The sequence below is a fragment of the Protomyctophum parallelum genome (assembly GCF_964188405.1).
Source record: "Protomyctophum parallelum genome assembly, chromosome: 2".
In the NCBI taxonomy this organism is placed as follows: domain Eukaryota; kingdom Metazoa; phylum Chordata; class Actinopteri; order Myctophiformes; family Myctophidae; genus Protomyctophum; species Protomyctophum parallelum.
Genome location: NC_139699.1, coordinates 19187088 through 19206984, shown reverse-complemented (window position 1 = coordinate 19206984; position 19897 = coordinate 19187088). Strand labels below are relative to the sequence as shown.

General features: G+C 43.3%; 1 protein-coding gene across 1 annotated transcript in view; it reads right to left on the bottom strand.

The window, feature by feature from the left end:
• The window catches only part of LOC310855129 (cadherin-8-like), a gene marked incomplete at both ends in the record, with an annotated part of 201425 nt that overhangs the window by 106522 nt on the left and 75006 nt on the right, over positions 1 to 19897 (bottom strand). The window contains one exon of the mRNA XM_083760020.1: positions 10992 to 11286. Coding sequence (XP_083616146.1) covers positions 10992 to 11286 — 295 coding nt within the window. The remainder of the gene's footprint in view (positions 1 to 10991; positions 11287 to 19897) is intronic.

Below are 19897 nucleotides of genomic sequence, written 5' to 3'. Positions count from 1 at the left end.
TAATATTTGATGTGCTCTTCACATTTATGGAACTCTGTCAGTTCCTTGAATCTATATTCATGAGATAATCATATTTCAATTTCAATTCAATTAAAACTGAGTTTGTTGCTATTTTTTTTTCTTCTTTTTTGTGCAGGTCCGTCCATATGGGGGACTTTATATGATTTAATTTTGCACTGCAGGATGTGCTCAAATCACACTGGATTAGTGGGCCCCTGATTTGCTGTTAATGGGGTGTTTGACTTTAAGGCCAGTACATGCAAGCCCATTCACATGCCTGTCTCTCCACCATATGCTTGGAATTATGAGGCTTATTATGTTACCTTCTGCATCTAACAAGGGGTTGCGATGTAGTTGAAAATTACTAAATCTGCTCCGAGTTATTCAGGTAATTAGGGGGGTACGGGGAGGGGGACGGAGGGCGGCAGAAGAGAGGGGGGGTCACTATAGACCATCCTCCTCATGCTGAGTGTGTGTGTGTGTGAGGGGAGGGGAATGACAATAATTGCTACACATGCCCGAAACAAACTTGCTGAAAGTTGTTTTCGCCGCCTGAACGCAGACGGGGGAGAGAAACGCCCCAGGAGTGCTGGGCTGCTGGCGGCCTGCATGCGCTTCATTATCGGGGGCGATTAATAAAGCGGGCGCGGAGACAGATGGCCCGTCTCTGCCTTCCTCGCGGGCCGTGCTCTGTGCGAACCCCGGTAAAATGAAATCTGTGTCTGTGCACCAGCATGGGGGGAGGGGGGGCACCCCACCCCGCCCGCCAAACGTGTCAGGATCCGCTAAATTGGAGCGCAGACACAAAGTCGAAGTGACATTAATAGATTACCTGGAGTTGATTTGCATTTTGTCGCTGTCGTGTGGAAAACCTTGTAAGTCTAAAAGTGCTTCTTTTTTTATTATCATTTAAAAAAGAAAAGTAAAGTGAAAATTGCTCGCAACGCGTTGCGTTGTCACGCGTTGGCAAGCTTGTTAGATCGGCTATTTTCAGTACTTTGTTGCGACGCTCTTGTGTGACAAAGTAGCCAGGGCATCGATAAAACATCCACATTTTCGAAAGACGGAGATATGAGGTTTTCTGGCCGACGGTTTCAGAGTTATTAGTGGCGCGGGCAACGGGACTAACGGGCCCAGCATCCGTCTACGTTTGCAGCCTTTAATGATGGTTCTGATTAGGCTACACCACATCACCCTCCCAGCAGCTGGGAAGAAAAGAAAAGGCTTGTCATTTAACCAATTTAGGCCTGACGTCAACATTTTTTATAAATTATATTTAAAAAATATATGTAATTGGCCACCGACCCCCATCTGAAAATATGTTATTCCAGGAACCCCTCAGAAGCAAAGATTTGAGTTAGCTCTGAAAGAATATATATTCAAAGATTTGCAACACATTTTCAAGATTTTTCAAAAATAGCAGACCTACAAGCTTATAGATCTGCTATTTTTCAATAGCTAAAGTATAACATAATGCTATATGAACACGAAATGGGGTTCCCGTCCTGAACGGGTTAACAGATATATCGATGATGAATGAGCCGACTCGATGGAGGTGAGACGCGTGGAAATGAGTGGAGATCAGACCTTTAATTATCAGAGCCCATCTGTTCTCGCCTGTCTCGCATTTGGAAAGCATGCATGTTCAAAAACTGCTACTTTTCAGGAAATTAAAACGGGAAAAAAATAAAAAGTCCTTAATTTGTTCCAAAGGATTCGATGTAGTTAGTATCTACAGTATAGTCACAATTGCTCTTGTTAATTATACTTTTCTATTGTTTTAAAGCGACAATTTAAGTCAATTTAATTTTGGGCACATCATGTCAAACATCCAAAAAGTATAGGTCAGTTTGCAGACCAGCTATTTTCACAACTTTTGCTCAGCTCTTTGTGTCCCAAATATTAATGATTTAATTCAGTGCCAGTGTTTTCTGCGTTTTTTAAAATAGGACATTTATTTATGAAAAAGAAAAAAGTATGTTTGGAGGTAAAGTTTCCTGCCCGACAGGGGGGACACGTGCATTTTTTACCCATTTCAAATAACAAAAAGTTTAAAGTTTAAATAAGTGTTAAATAGCTTCATATTCCGTTAAATCCGTTGTAAATTTACATTGAGTAATGTCCATTAATATGCATTGTCCCGTCTATAATAAACGAATAAAGTAAAAGTAAAGGATATAAATAAATAAATAAAGTTGACATGAAAGGTGGGGACTAGAGCTTTAACTAAAAAAATACAAAAATGAAAACATTTATTTACCAAAACTAATAGTTACTGTATCCTACCCTTAAGCATCACCTCCACACGTTGTAGTTAACCTGGACTACCACTGCCATTTACCTACATCTCCTCATAGTGCCTTCTTTCAGATCAATACAAGGACAGCTGTGCTATTTTGAGAACATTTCATGCTCCATTTGGGACAGATGTGCTAGAAAAAAAGAAAAATTCCAAACCTTGATTTACCTAAGAGTAATATTCCACTGCAATGAACGGTCACAAGTGGTAAATATTAACTCAATCATTTATACTGAGACCAGATTCTAAAAATGTCTTCTTTTCTGAAAAACTTATGTTTCTATGTCAGTGGTGCTCAACCTTTTTCATGTCATGGACCCCCAGCCCCAGCATTATCTGAATTTGGCTGCGGACCCCCATCTGAAAATATGTTGTTCCAGGGACCCCCCAGAAGCAAAGACTTGAGTTAAAAATGCTCTGAGAGAATATAAATTCAAAGATTTCCGCCTCATTTTCACGACTTTTCAAAAATAGCAGAACTACAAGCTCGAGCTTGTAGATCTGCTATTTTTCAATAGCTAAAGTATATGCTTAAAACAGCAAAAGGGGTCCTGTGTTAAAAGGCTCATTAATCGTGGTATGCCACTTTGTTCTCAACATTGGGTCTAGGGACCACCACCACCGATCCAACATATAGCCTTTGGCAGGTCTACTCTGTAAAGGACACATTGCATTCGGGGCCCATTTGGTACCCTTTTTATAATACTCTGAGAATTTTGCAGTGTAGATTTGGAGTCCCAGAGATGTTTTAATTATGGTCTCAAATGGGGATCCGTGCCCCAATACATCAAACTGTGCATGGGTCCTTCAAGAAAGAAAGAAAATCACACCTGTGTGAAGTGAGGGGCGCTCTTATCATCGTACATCATCCATTCATTGTCAATGGGAATTTAATGTTTGTGAAAGACAAAAATCTACACTATAGCTGAATATAGGAGGGGCTAGCACCCCTCAAAAAGAGAGAGAAATCGCTGTTTTTTTACGACCAACAAAAAAAGAAATCCAGGCAAGTATTTCAGGGTCCCCAACATCAGTAAAAAAAAAAGAGATGCACATTTATAGCAATGTCTTTTATCTGTGCAGCAAAGAGCCTTGGGCCGTTTGAGCAGGGAAAGGATGGGAGCCTGGGCGGTGTGTCTCCTCTCTGATCCCAGGCTCTGGGCTGCAGTGGCCTTGGCAGATGGATGGAGTGGCAGGGGGGCTCCTGGCCCTTGAACACGCCGGGCAGCTGGGCCAGGGCTGGGGCCATGAGCTAGGGGCCGGGCTGGGGCGAGGTCACATCTGACCCACCGGGGCTCTTGAGGGCCAGGGCCAGAGACGGAGGGAAGGAGGTGGGTGGGGGGCCGGGGCGGTGGAGGTGGTGGGAGGTAACTAAGAACATTTACTCTATAGTAAGGTACTGAAGGAAGGATTATTTGAGGTAGTTTTGCTAAGAAATATATATACTTTATACGTTTCTACTCTGCTGCATCTCAGAGGTAAATATTGTACTTTCTTACTCCAGTTATTTGACAGGTTTGGTAACTTTCGTTACTACTGTATAGTTACTTTTCAGATTACCAGCCAAAGCATTATAGCATAATTATCTACAATCTTGTGGATCTGCTAGACTGTTTTACTTAAAGACAACATGAGAGTATACTTCTTCCACCCCACAGGGGGGTTTTGGGTGGAGGCACGGAGCGATGGTGATGGAGCTGTGGGTGGAGAGAGACTCACTCACACAGGCTCAGCTGGAGTGGCGAGGGTCAGAGCACTGATCCTGGCCAAGGCATAGTTCTCTCTCTCTCTCTCTCTCCCTCTCCCTCCCTCTCTCTCTCTCTCTCTCTCTCTCTCTCTCTCTCTCTCTCTCTCTCTCTCTCTCTCTCTCTCTCTCTCTCTCTCTCTCTCTCTCTCTCTCTCTCCCCTCTCTCCCTCTCTCTCTGTGTCTCTCTCTCTCTCTCTCCCTCCCTCCCTCCCTCCCTCCCTCCCTCCCTCCCTCCCTCCCTCCATCCCTCCCTACCTCTCTCCCTCTCTCTCTCCCTGGTCTGCCTCTGTGCCAAGCCAGCCCGGCTGCCCTCCTGTTCCGAGGCCATGCTAAATAGAGATAGGACAGAGCTGCAAGGCAGAGGGGATTTAACTGACACGCTGGAGTTTCTCTGTAAATAAAACCACTGCTGCTCCTATCTATCTCACCTTGTTTGGCAACGGCATGTGGGCCGGTGCTGCACACGTGTGCAGTGCAGTGCAGTGCAGTGTGTAGTGTGTGTAGTGTGTGCGTGTGCATGTGCGTGTGCGTGTGTGTTTGTGCATGTGCGTGTGTGTTAAATTAGTTGTAACAGGCTCCTTTCATAGGAACCCATGTTGTTCTTTGGTTTTTCTTTTGTCTGGTATACATTGAAATTGAATTAATTCATTTATTATGGCTGGCCATGTGTCCGTCCGTCCGAGCACGAAAATAGCGTAGTTTTTTTATCTATCATACGGGCGACAGACGTGTTCCGAAAATGAAGGGGAACAAAATCAAATCAAAAACCATACGCTGAGACACGTAATGCACATTACTTATTCATCAAATGTTATTTATTATCCATTGTTCCGCTGAATTATGGATGTAATATCGTCAGTCTTTGGGTCCTAAGATGCTAATGTTAGCCCTCGGAGGCTCCCCAGGCATTTGTTCTCTTTCTAGTGAATGTAAGCATTGTAGTCGCACACACACACACACACACACACACACACACACACACACACACACACACACACACACACACACACACCCAACGCCCAAACACACCCCTGGTTTGGTCTCTATGTTAACATATCTCATTTGTAAAGAGATTATTGTTCAGCAGTAATGTGTCCCTCTTCCCCTTGGAATATGTACACAATCAGTCTCTATCTCTCTCCCTCTCTCTCTCTCTGTCTCTCTCTCTCTCTCTCTCTCTCTCTTTGCATTTCTTTTAATCTCCCAGGCGCACTTTTGTTCTCTCTCCTTCTCCGCCACCCCTTCTCTCTCTCTCTCTCTCTCTCTCTCTCTCTCTCTCTCTCTCTCTCTCTCTCTCTCTCTCTCTCTCTCTCCCCCTGTATGTATGTAATGCACACCCTCCCCCTCCTCTCCTCTCGTCCCCATGGAGTCAGAACTAAAAGGTAGCATGGCTTCCAGGTAATGAAGCCCTTCAGACATGTGATCTGCATGAGCTCTGCAGGCTGCATGCCTCCGTCGCCCTGATGAATAGCAACAGCCAGGAGTCTGTGTCTCAATGAGACCGAGGACAGAACCCCTCCCCATTTATACACACCACTAGCCTTGAAATAACTATAACAAAGTAACGAGAGAGAGAGAGAGAGAGAGAGAGAGAGAGAGAGAGAGAGAGAGAGAGAGAGAGAGAGAGAGAGAGAGAGAGAGAGAGAGAGAGAGAGAGAGAGAGAGAGAGAGAGAGAGAGGAATGCATGGGGAAATAATGGTGTGCGTAACGATATAGTAACTATCAAAATATCTATTTTCATTTAAAATATTCTAAGCATATCGATATGTAAACAGCAAATGTCGTATCGAAAAAAAGAAAAAGATGGGTTTAATTACATTTCCATTCCATATAGCCATACAAAAGGTCTATCGGGAAAGAAAAGTGTTTTCTTTCTGTTCATGTCAAGGCGTTGGTTTATACTACTTCATATTCATACAGTATACAATGTCCTGCATCATACAATGAATCACTCTGTTTACTGATTTATATCCATAATTATAAATATTTCCCTTAAAAAAACTGCACTATCCACATGTTTTGCACATATTTAGTGTATATGCAAAATAGTTACTGTATCAAATCAAATCGAATCAAATCATTGAATCGTATCATATCGCCATAATGAACCGATATTGTCCATGTATCGTATTGTCAACCATGTATCATGACACGTATCGTATCGCTGTTAAAAAGTAACGTTACACCCCTAGTGCGTGCGTGAGTGTGTTACACAACACAACTGACAATATTAAAGTCATACCCACATGAACACTCCTTCCTATAATAAGGAAAATACCTTGTGGTTAGAGTGTCCGCCCTGAGACCGGGAGGTCGGGGTTCGATCCCCGGCCGGGTCATACCAAAGACCCAGCATCAAGGGTTGGATCGGGATATAAGGGTTCCTGCCCTATGAGCCTCATGGCTCGGCAAGGCTTACTTACTTACAAGTTCACAGTGAGGTTTGAGGTCGGCAATTTTTTTCTGAAAAGAGATTGTGTGTGGAGGGAAGGAAAAACGAGGAGACCAAGTGCAGAAGTATATAGTGCTTAGTATTGAGTAATGCATAAATGGTGCATTATTACACACACAGTTACTGTAGGAGTTATATAGGTCTTGCTCAAGGACAATAATCTGTCAGGGAAGAAACCACTCCAAAATGCTCATTTCTCAGGGAATGATAAATATATTTTTTTCAGGAAATTAAGTAAAACCATATATTTTTTAAAACAAAGCATACTGCCTCATCAAAGTTGGTGTTGTGACTTTATATATTGTCAATTACTTCCATGAGAGGGGGAGAGGTGGTGGAGTTAGCTGCTTCAGCAGACAGTTTGAGGGTCCAATGGAGTTAAGAGGTTTTGTCCGAAGCGCTTTTTACTACTTTCCATTGGTACAATATTGTCGAAACAAGACACAGACGTAAAGGGTGTTCAATAGCACTGATTTATGCAAAACAATTGAGTTAGGAAGTTTCCTCCCGACATAAGGTGATCATTGTGTTGCTGAATTAACGAATTTAACTGCAGGGGGCCCCCTGGAATTCCCTCAAGGAGCCCTGCGGAGGGGGGTTTGCGGACCTCACTTTGAGAACCACTGCTATACCTCGCTGGCATGATGATGAATGGGGGAGGTGTGTGAATGTCTGGGGTCGGTCATCAGTCTTCACGCAGACAGGAAGTGATGGATTTGCTATGGCGGAGTGGAGAGTGCGTGGCGTTAGCGTAGCAGCTGTAGCTTCATCACGGAGGGATCTATACTTATGGAATGCCTCGTATTGCCATGAAACTATTGCCAATTAATGTTCTCAGCAGTGGTTGAAAAAAAAAACAGTACTCAAATGTTTTACTTAAGTAAAACATATCAGTAGGCCTACTGAAGGATTTTGTTATTGAAAAATCAATAAAGAAAAACCTTTGATGACAATAAATAAATAAGAAATGTAAAAAGTAAAGGTCCGGAAATAAAATAAATACTTGAGTAACAAAATCATTGGTATCAAAATGTACTAAATACAAAATATAATTTTAAACAGATAAATATTGATGAATTATAATTACTAGTCCTTACCCATTGTGAGATATTTGTGGCTGTGAAGGGTACTGCGCCAGGGTGCGTTTGTAATTGACTAATACATTAATTAATAATCATTAATGTGTGAAATCGAAAAAAGGGCTTCGTTACGCCCTCCATATGCATATGGTCAATGCCTGTGTGAAAAGTGGGAGTGATTGGTGCAGGCAGTAAGGAGTTACGGCACTGTTTCTGACAGACACACGGACACACACACGGACACACACTCAGACATTCGGTTAATTATAGTATGATTATTATAGGTTAATCTACCAAGCAGAACTGTAATTCAAATCAGCCTCACCTTTCCCAATGCATTACTAATTACAATCCACTAATATGATTGTGAAATGGACCCTGCATAATGACTATTTTCTTTTAGTAAGTAGATGTTGATGCCAATACTTTTGTATTTTTACTTTTAGCACAATATGCCTTTCATGCGGAAGGTTGTGCATTCGACATCAGCAGGGGCATGCATGGGCTCGCAGCGGGTTCCTATAACGCCAAATAAAAGGCATTCAGATCTCTGAGGAGGCGTTTGTGTCCCGACGTAAAAACAAACAACAACCCAAGTAAAACGTTTGACGCAGGACATTTCATTTCAACAAAACATCTCTCTAACATTCGTGGTCTTGCTGCTTTTATACTCAAGTAAAATGAAATGAAAGGAATCACATTACATTACTCACCACCACCACCACTATCAACAGCAAATAGACCTGACACTAAGTCAAACTGAACCTCCATTACGGCCTGGAAGGAAGCCATCTATAGGAGGTCTAGCAAAGCTAGTATACAGCCTGGATCCACGGACGGATTCGGTTACATCCAAGTACCAACCCCACCGCCTTTACCTTGGCCCCCGGATGCTAGATCAGCATCATGACAGGCCAGGTAACCAGAGGAACCCCCCAACGAGGAATCACAGTAACAAGTGCGTACCAGTGCATAACAACAATAGACCTCCATTGCCCTCTCCACTCTCCCACAATGTCAAAACAGCTATAACGGGAAGCCTCGCTGATCAGCGGCTGGCTATAGTCGTCAAAAAAGATTCACCGTGAAGCCTTATGAGCAATATGCTTGGTCACGCGCTGAAAAGAGATGAGCTACAACAGTGGTTTTCAACCGTCTTCACATCAAGGCCCATTATTTATTCGGCATTTGAGCCACATCAACGCCCATTATTTATTCGGCATTTGAGCCAATTCTCATCAAATTACCATTTGATGAGATTTATAGCCTCTCGGACACAAAACTAAAGAATGCTTTGTTGTCATTGGACCATGTCCACAATTCCATGCTATATATTGATGTGGTACCATAAGGAGAGATAAGAGGCAAACGTTATCAAAATAAAACATTTTCTACATTATCTAATTGTGTATAGACTTCTTGTAAATTAAGTAATGCAAGTGATAACCTGGAACCACCTCAAGGACCATTGGTGGTCCGCAGACCACTGGTTGAAAACCACTGATATAGCTCAGAATGCGTCCTGAGCTATTTTCAGCCGCGCGACACCGTTACGCAACCTACTGTACAACTCAGGCTAAAGCCTGAACTGGCACTGCTCCGGGGGGTCAACTGGAGGGCTTCGCTTAAAACGTGTACACACACATTTCACTCGCAGACATCCAACCGAGTAACCGCGAGCAGCATGTTTGAAATACACGTGATCAGACAGTATAGCGATTCATATGCATGGGTGAGAATAAGAATTACTCTATGTGGAATATATGAATAATGTTATCCCTGCTCAAATAGTTTGAGACGGTTTTGTGTGTTTAGTTGTTATACCGGGAGGCAGAGGAGGATATATATGGATGGGGCGCCGTAGCCGCGGGCAATTAGCACTACTTCCATGCTGTCAAGCAAACTGTGGATGCCAGCATTGTGTTCACAAAAGGTCTGTGCTAATAGGTGTGGGTTTGTGTATACGACACAACAATGCGTTCACATGTACGGTCTGAGCTGCCTGTATGTTCTGCTGTTACGATGATAAGAAAATATACCCGGCCTGCATCATATCGAACCTCAAGTGCATGATCGCATTGTCTTAGCCCATTCAGAATGGGAACCCCTTTTGGAGTTTAAGCATTACAGCATGTTATGCTTTAGCTATTGAAAAATAGCAGATCTACAAAGAGTGCCGCGCTACAAGCTTGTAGATTTTTTTCTATTTAACTCAAATCTTTGCTTCAGGGGGTTCCCTAGAACAACATATTTTCAGATGGGGGTCGGCGGCCAAGTACACTTATAATTCCAGTCATTCTTGACATGAAATAGTTTGAGAACCACTGACATAGAAACATTTGTAGAATCTGGTCTCAGGTCTAAATGGGATAAATATTTGGATCATTTATGATTGCAGGTACACGGTATTCCACAAGGAGAATTCACTGATTTCTTCCCTCATACTGTATGTATGCTAAGAAATACCATGCCAAACATCAAGGCATACCAATACCATAGAAGCTGGTATTGTGCCAGTGATTGTACAAACTATTCCACCGTTATACATCATTATCATACTGTTTAATAGGCTACCTGCCCACATAGTGCTCTTCATACATATTTCTGTGGTTTATCCCAACTGGGAAAAGAGTAATGGATGACCCAAATGTTTTTGCTCATTATTTCCCAACAACCAAATGTTTATGTCCTCTGGACTGTATTATGTACTGTTTTGTTTTGCTGGTGTGTACTGTGTGTGTGTGTGTGTGTGTGTGTGTGTGTGTGTGTGTGTGTGTGTGTGTGTGTGTGTGTGTGTGTGTGTGTGTGTGTGTGTGTGTGTGTGTGTGCGTGTGCGTGCGTGTTAGGGCTGCACAATATGGAAAACATTTCATATCCATAGATTCTGCATTACATTCACCCATAGCCACACATTCATACATCGATGGCGGCGGAAACCATGCAAAGAACCAACCTGCACATCGGGAGCAATTTGGGGTTCAGCGTCTTGCTCAAGAGACACTCCAACGCTAACTCTGGACGGGCTGAACTCTTTTCCCAGTCTGCATGCTGTTCATCCAGCCACCACTCTACACCGCTGAGCCACTGCTAACCAGTGGGTGCATATATAGAGGATAGAGTGCGGATCGAAGCGACAGCCACGCCCCCCCCCCCCAGCTATTCATTTCAATGGATGTTGACTGTTCAGTGGCGTTTTGAAGCACCCGGAAAAACGCTCTACTTCTGCAAAAAGAAATCCCCATTTTAGACACAAAACTTTGGTGTCCAAAATGCGGAAGTGAAAACGAGCACTCAAAGGTTAAACCCCCAGCTGCTGCACGGGGGTTTACCTCGTGCTAAATGCACGAGGGCCCCCCGCCTGCAGTCCCAGCTTTGACCAAAGAAGCCGTTCTGGGGGGCTCATGTTGACTCACCCACAGCAGACATCTCGGGCACCGAGGCCCTGTAGGGTCCCTGGAGGAACTGCGGAGGGTTGTCATTGATGTCCTGCACCTTGATGATGAACTGCGACGGCGGCTCCAGCGGCAGGTCCGTGTCGGCGTCCACCACCTGCGCCGTGAGCGTGTACTCAGCCTTCTCCTCGCGGTCCAGCCTCTTCATGGCGTGGATGTCGCCCGTCATCTCGGTGATGGCGAAGATGGTGCCCGCGCCCTCGCCCGCCAGCACGTACTTGATGTTCTTGCCACCCACGTCCAAATCCGTGTGGAGCTGAAATATATTGGGACGAAAAAAAAAGACGTGTGAGTGAGACTTGGCGGTATGTAGTATACCGAGTGACCAGGGTTGATCCAATGCCAACGCTATAGAGAACTAATTAGTATTTTAGTCGTGATGTACTGTTCAGCGCCCCCCCTCCAGAGATACTTCCGAGATACTTCCGTCGGAGCGGTGTTTGAACCGTTCTGAGACTAAAACAACCACTAAAGTCTCATTGTACCGCTTTCCTTGCAACAACAACAACGCTAAACTGGTCTCCCAAATCTGGCTGTGACAGGCTGTCTGCCCCACATTGAATAATATTGTCATGTTATTTCATTGTGTCAACTAAATCCTGCACACATTCTAAATATACCGCCGAAATAATCGTATAGTAAATGGACTGTTACCACCTTCAATAATAATGATAATAATAGTCTCCACATCATATATTTTTTTTGTCATGGAACATAATTCTACTCGAGTTGGAAGCATTAAGACCCATTTTAACCTTCAATGGCTTCCGTTATTGTAAAAAGAATAACGCGTTTAGATATTGCTATTTACAATGAGAAGCGGACGGGAGCTGAAAAGAGCTGTCATAGAGAATATTTTTCCGTTTATACGTGTGGTGGGGGCTCAGATTGCTTCCACTAAGGAAAGTAGGCTTTCTAATGACACAACCCGCCTTTGTTTTGGTGAGTAGCAAAAACGTTATTTTTATTTACGCTAAAGACGAGAGGCGAGCGGCGGAAGTTGAGAGTAACATAGCACTAAATGCAACGCAATAGAGCTACTGTATAGACCTGAGCTAAATGCATGTCAAACTGGGGGTCCTTGAAATTAAACGGGTTGATTTGAGAACCGTGACAAATCTTCTCTTATGGGGCTCCCTGGCATATCTTTTCAAATGGGGGTCTGCGTCAATTTGGGGGTCCTTGATATAAAAAGGTTTGGGAAGCACTGAGTTAATATACTCTGAATCTACACCTCCCGGTTTTGAATCCTGCTTGCACCACTACTTTTGTGCAAACTGCAAACAACTGTTTTTTTTGCCGTTGGCCAGTTTTAGACCGTGGCCAGTTAGTTAAGACTGATCATGAGGCGATGGAGTCCGGCATACATGGCCGGTTAAGGCATGAGGTTAGGGTTAGGGTTTGGGTATAGGGTTAGTAATGTCCGACATACAGTGCTCAAAGTGACTACTGGGTTGGGCTGCTGGATGCAAGGGGCCAAGGGCCAACCCCTACTGTGTCTGGCGGAAACCGCTGAGGGCTGATTTCACCCGAGTGCGTTTTCATGAGGACTGCATTATATCTTTGCACTGCCAGGATGCTGCAGATCTGACAGCCAGCATGCTGCAACGCATTGCACTGCAACGGGGAGTCTATTCCACACACCCTCTGCTAAATGAGCCCCACTGGGGACGATATAACTTTATAAGCAGCACTGGAAATGGACCTTAGCCTAGCAGCTTGTTACAGCTCACAAATACATCACACATGCACGTGCCGCGGATATTGGACTGTGCAGTGTGAAATTCTCAAAATGCTAAAACACCTCAGAGGCTTTGCACTGCACTGTGAGATATCCGGCGTTATACATGGTTGTTAGAATAGAAATTCATCAGAGTCCATAACAAAATCCATGAGTAAAATACTGCGCACACTGTGAATCAAGTTCACTAATAGCTAAAGCCCCTGACATTCCTGGACGATACATACTGTACACTGCGCATTCTTCATTATGTTTTGTAATTACAGTTTCATTAGTTCACCCTATAGCAGCATTATGTGCTAGGCCGAGCATTTGGCTCTTACTCACTCCATAGGCTGACTGTAACTAATGAGTCTGACAATGCTGTGCCAGGCCGCTGCAAACATACTGCCAGTGGACAAGGTCTGCTTATGCGGTTCATATGCATTCAGAGTTGGAGGAATAACACTAATTAGCCAAATGTTGACAATGGAGAAAAATCGAGGAAATCTGTCTATAAATGCACCACGTTTCTTTGAGTGTGAGTGTGAGTGTGAGTGTGAGTAGGCTACAGTACGTCTGTAATCCACGTAACTGGAGAACCGTTAGCTCCCACCGACTTCAAAAACGACACACGCATTCCACACACCAACAGGGAGAGCAGTGCCCGGTGTCGTGTCCGTCAGACCCAAAGCAGACGAATCAGGAAAATGTGTTTTATTTTATTTTTTACACAAATCGTTGCTTCTGGGGGTCCCTGCCACTAAACATTTTCAGATGGGGGGGTCCGTGTCCTATTATTTTGTAGGTCCTTGGCATGGAAAGGTTTGATAACCACTGATATAGACACTCACGTTTGTGCCACATATCAACACGCCTCAGCTATCCAAAACATAACATACCATGGTTGATATTTGACCAATACCTCATCTAGTTAATACAGTGGTTCGGTAGTTCCAGGGGGTCCCCAGCTAAATGATAGTTAAGTGGGCTTGTAACTCAGAGAGTTTACAAATGTCTTTGATTTTACAATATAAATTGGTCCACCATGTCAAAAGTCCTCTCATTCACCATTCGTGCCACTGCCCCACTGCCCCCCCCAGTCACATAATCAATCACCCAGATAGATATCAAACATGTCTGCTAATTATTGGGCCGGCCCTAATCGTGATTTATCTGGCCAGATTATCAGATCCCAGACGCCAATCATTTCCGACCCAAAATCTCCCTATTATCCTGTAGTTAGTGGCTCGATCAGCTTTACAGATGTCCAAACTCGGCGAAGGAGCCTAAGGAGGCTACCGTCGTCCTTGACTCACTTAAGTCATTTCACAAAGTCCTCCAAAACATCCTCCTTTTATAACTTTCTAATTTCAACTTCTTGGCACAATGACTCAGTAATTCCTGTCTGGGGAAAACTGTCAGAATATACTTCTCTATTAAACCAAAAGACATGGAAAAAATTATTCAACTACATCTCTGAATTCATTTAGATTCTATGCTGACTTTTAAAGTGCATAATAATGCAGATTGATGAATTTCAGATACATAAGGAATTTTCAACAGATGCATGCAAGACCTACAGTATGCATGCAATGGTCTTTTGTATCACAAATTGGTCATAACACTGCAATAACGGCTCTTCATGTTCTAAAGAAGATGATAAGACACTGGACCGAAAGCCATTGAAATACCATCACTGCCCTAATCTCTTCAAGTACAACCTATTCATTCTTGGCAACAAAATACAGCCTGGTGTGTATATAGACTCATACAACTTGGCTGCCCCACAACTTAACCACTCAAATTGTGAGCTTGTAGATTGGCTATTCTGGTGAAGACATTGGTGTAGAGTGAAAAAGGAATCTACCAAGTAGGCAACTGTACTGGTTAAAGATGTCATCATGCTCTGTGCAGACAATCTAGTCACTCCAACCTCCATCAAGTGATTGTCGTTTGTGGATAATTGTGTTTTATTTAAATTGGGCAATCTTCTTTTTCCACGTAAAGCAATTTCCCTTTTTGCAATTTATCTTCTACCGCTCGTTGGACATGAAGTAACTTCCAGCTTTTACATCTGGAGTCAAAGCATGGAATAAGGCAAATCAAACCTGCCAAACTGAACGGAAAGCAACTAGAACGCTGTCACACAAGCACACACGCACATACACACAGCAAATCAAGAACCAAGAGGGCAATTTGTCACTCATACAGGTACAAGCAGTGAAAGGTTATTGTGACAACTTTAAAACCCATAGAGTCACTGTACAAACAGACACTAAAAACACTGGACCAAAAGCCCAACCGTTACAACCATTGCCATAATCGAAAAGTACAACTTATTTAATTTTGATAGCTTTAAACATTTTGCAGATGCTTGTCTCACGTTTAAGATTTTAAACGGACTTGCACCCCCACCACTGAAACAATAGTGACTTTAAGCAATGACTGTTTTCAGGACGGCTCCACTACACGGAACAAGTCGTAGCTGTCAAAATCGTTAAGCAAACAGCCTCCGGTGACAGCGACATTGGTTGCCATGGTGACTTGTCCATGCAGCATGTGTCAAACATAAACACTATTATTATTTTTAAAACACCCCATTGCGCGTCAGCTAACTTGCCGATATTGCTTAATTCTTACATGCGCTGGACATGATCAGCAGTGGAAAGAGTAAGATCCTGGAGCAATCTGTGTTATTCAAAAACCGTTTTAAAAAACATGGTTAATATTCAGAGCATGCCAACACATTACACAGCACAAGAGAGGTGATGGCAAGTGGCCGCTGGCAGTGATTTTTGTAACGGTAACGCTGTCCTACACTCGCGAAGCGCCAGGATCACATTACTGGCGGTTCGCGAGTGTAGGATAGCGTTACCGCAGTTAAGTTCAGGGTACATTGCGTTATTAAAATGGCACAAAGTGCATTTTAGAGAGAAACTGGGGACCTGAGACGCTTCCCAGTTACGAGAATAGACTTTTACCAAGGTCTAGCAGGCTTTATTTCGGTGAGTGGTTACGTCGTTTTGTTTATTTGCTGGTATTAGAAAAACAGCGCAAGGGAGTGGAAATATGACCAGAGAGAGACTCACTGTAAGCCTTGGACCAGGGCTATGATTTTGGGTGGCGGGGCTATAAGATCCATTATACTATATGCTACTAGTTCAACCTGCAGCAATAGCATCATATTCCAGATATCAAAGTACACAGCAATGACACTACTACATAACTACAGGCCTATACTTTGTTACAGCAAGTGCTCCACAACAACAGAAGTGCATGCCCATAACAAACACTCCACTGAACATTGTTTGTATTTATACTGTATGTAGATATAGCTGCTCTTATACTGTCATTAATAATGACAGTACACATGCACGCACGTGCACACACACACACACACACACACACACACACACACACACACACACACACACACACACACACACACAAGCGCCAAGACGAATCAAACACACACACTCTCTCACACACACACACACACACACACACGCGCGCGTGCATGCGCAACTGGCACAAACGGCACCGACCAAAATGGAATAAAGATGCAGCAACTTGCAAGGCACACACACATTGATTGATTGATTGAAATATTTATTAACAGTTTGTAGAATTACAAACATTTTAAGCACAAACTCAATACAAAGACTTTACACTTGTTTACAACAGGGTCCACATTGTTCAATTCATCAAAACATTTAGAGACACTTCTATGTAGTTAAAGAACAGAACAGGAATTCATAGGAAGCAAAAAGGGAAAGGATACATATACAGTGAGGGGAAAAGGGGGGGGGGGGGCGGTGGGGGGGATTCAGATTTTACAGAGGCCAGTTTCGAATTGCAGCCATCCGTAGTGCCCTTTGAGAGCGGTTTTGAAGGAGTCAAGGGATTCACATGTCTTAATGACTGTTGGTAGGGCGTTCCACATTTAGGTGGCATAGGAGCGAAAATAATTTAGTCCCTTGTTTGTGCCGAATCTGGGTTTGTTGCACTCCCTCTGGTGTTGTGGGTGTGGACTTCGTTTACATTAAGGAAGTATTTAGACAGGTACATGGGTATCTTGGTGGTGTATCGAATCTTGTGGACCAGACCCATTGCAAGATGCTGTACTCTGTCGTCGACCCTAAGCCATCCCAGCCTGTCAAAGTGGGCAGGGGTGAGGTGGGTTCGGGGGGTGAGGCCAAGTAGGAGCCTGACCAGTTTGTTTTGGGAGGTCTGGAGCCTTGTTTTAAGGGCCTTTGAGGTGCTGTGGTACCAAGAGGTGCATAGTCAAAGAAACCTTGTACGAGGGCTCCTGTTAAGGTCTTCAAGGTGTTTTTGTTGACCATGAAGTGAGGAGATCCTGTAAAGGAATCTTGTTCTTTGATTGACTTTTTTGATTAGGTTGGTGGCCATTTTATCACCGGAAAGATTGGCCTCCAGGATGGAACCTAGGTAGGTAATTTCATCTTTTCGTGTGATAATATTGTCACCCACCCACCCCACACCCACATGCACGCACGCGCACGCACACCACACCGAAACAACACTAACACACGCACACAAACACAGCCTCTCTCTCGCTCTCTCTCTTCCCAACTCAATGAGAGCCCGAGCCACTTTCAATTAAACCAGCGATTATGTTTCTTAACTTTGTGAGATGAATGAAGCAGACCACAATACCTTTCTGTGGGTCCGGTGTGCGCAAGAATTTCAAACTCACAAAACGTATTTTGTCTCCTTTCCTTTTGTTATATCCAAAATGGACTATATGCTCCAAGTCTCTTAACTTCATTTTCCCCTCCACAGACACGGGACAAAACGTATTATAAAGTAAATAATAAACTTATTTCATTTAAAATACTTCCACCCGCCATTCTTTCACATCATAAACAACACACACGAAAAGGTGCTGTGATTGGTCAATTAGCCAATGACCTCACGGTCTGAGGCGGGCATTAGGGCTGAGCACAGCCCTCTATTGGCTCTGGGGCTGAGAGATTTTAGCCCCAATGGCAAGTAAACCAAGCAGGCTTGTCTTGGCAGCTGTCAATCATTCAACGCAATGAAAACCAATGGAAGCCTTTTGGGCTGTAAAAAATCAGCCCATTTTGACCTATTTTGTGTTTTTCTTGTAACTATTTGATGCTGTTGCTGCTTTAGATTATACCAGAATATAAAAGTATCTATTCTAAAACATTTTAATAATAATTTCTCATCTTTACTCCATAAGATAGGGAGGGCTGAGCCCCCCTTGCCCATTGATACGAGCCACCCCAATCGGTGTAAATGTATGACAGCTATAATTTCAATAAACATGGTTATGACATGGCGTTGTAGACGCTACATGTAAGTGTAAGGGCTGCGACAGAGTGCAGGTTTATGTATCGAGCACTGATCCATTTCCGGTTGCCGTAGCCGACTGCCGTATCCGTCGTTGCTTAAAGCCGCTAATTTATAGATGGAAGGGACAGTGGTGCTAGAACAACCAGGGCCACTACCAGAGGGGACTGTGAAATACCAACCAGATGTAGTGTGTTTGGTAAAACAGTCTTCTCTGTTAGAGCCTCCCATCATTGGAACAGTCTCCCTATAGAAGTAAGAGAGAGCTCCAACTATCTGACCTTCAAATTTAACCTTAAAGGTATATTCAGTGATTTCACTTAATTCAAATATCACTTATTGTTTTGTTTTGTTGTGATAATCCTCCCTACTATAGAGTGTGCTGGCCATATAAGGAGTTCCTCCCTGTCCCCAGTTAACCCCTGGGGGTCAAAAAACCTTAGGTTTCGTTTTTGACTCTATCCTGATTGGACGAAAGGCTGGGTCCCACAGCCAAAAACGAAACCTAAGGTTTTTTGAGTGAAATCACTGAATATACCTTTAAAAGGTGGCTTAAAGAAAACCAAATCTGTAACCACGAGTAACTATTATTAACTTATTGCTAGCTCCCCTTGTCACTGGTGTCACTATTCACTGCACTGTCCTGCCCCCTGTAGCCTACTATGTTTACTTGTTTTTGTATTGTATGTTTTTGTATGGATAGCCTTTTCTTACCACTTTTAACAGCCTGCTCAGGGACTACAGGTGAAAATTTGCCTATGGCTAACTCTGGCTCATTTACATGGATTTGCAAAATGACGTGTTGATTAATGTGCATTGTTCCTGTTAAATAAATAAATAAACATGTTCCACAGAAGAGCAAAAAAATTAAATTAAATTAAATTAAATTAAACTAGATAAAGTGCCCCTCGGGGCATAGGTCTCCACCAGGGCAGGTCAGATTGTGGCCTCCTGGTGGCGCTATAATAGGCCAATGTGAAAGGGGTGCAATTTCTTCTTACGCCCTGGATGGAAATTGGATGTTTTGAAGCATTTTGTTCCAAAAATATGTTTTGCAAAAATCACCTGTTGATGGCGCTATAACAGGCCAATGTGAAAAGGGTGGGATATATTCCTCAGCCTAGTAGGAAAGTCTGTGAAAGATGTCACGTAAATTGCATGGTGCGTTCATGATTTGAGGCTTTTTGTTCATAACGGGCCAATCCTGCAAACTTTGAAAGCCAATGTTAGCCAATTAGGATGGAATATGAAATATCTGACAGATCTGTCTTGATTGAACACATGACTATAGAGATAGTGTGTGTCACGGGGCAGCCCGTGCCCTATATATATTGTACAAATTACTTTGTTATTATTCCACACATAACGAGATTTGCACGATTTTTGGACAGAATCTAGAGGAGTAATATATTTTCAAAAGTTGGCCTCCTGGTGGCGCTATAACAGGCCGTTCTGGGACATGTGGTTAACGGTTAACGGTGCCGGAGATTAGCTGGTAACAGACGGACGGACGCACACACTCACACACACGGACTCACGAGTGCAAAATGTACTCTCTCCCCATGCCTTCGGCCTGGTGGAGACAATTAAATGAAATTAAATAAAATGATAAAAATGAGGTTAAACGTACACACAAACTCTAAACCTCTCTTTGCAGCAACAGGCGATACAGACTTGGAGGGTATATTGGAATGCAAGGTGAGGTACGATAACGTAACTCATCTCACCTCAAATACCTCGTTCATTCGAGGTGCACCTCACCTCAAGTGAACTGAAATGAACTACTTTTCACCATCACAGGATGTCC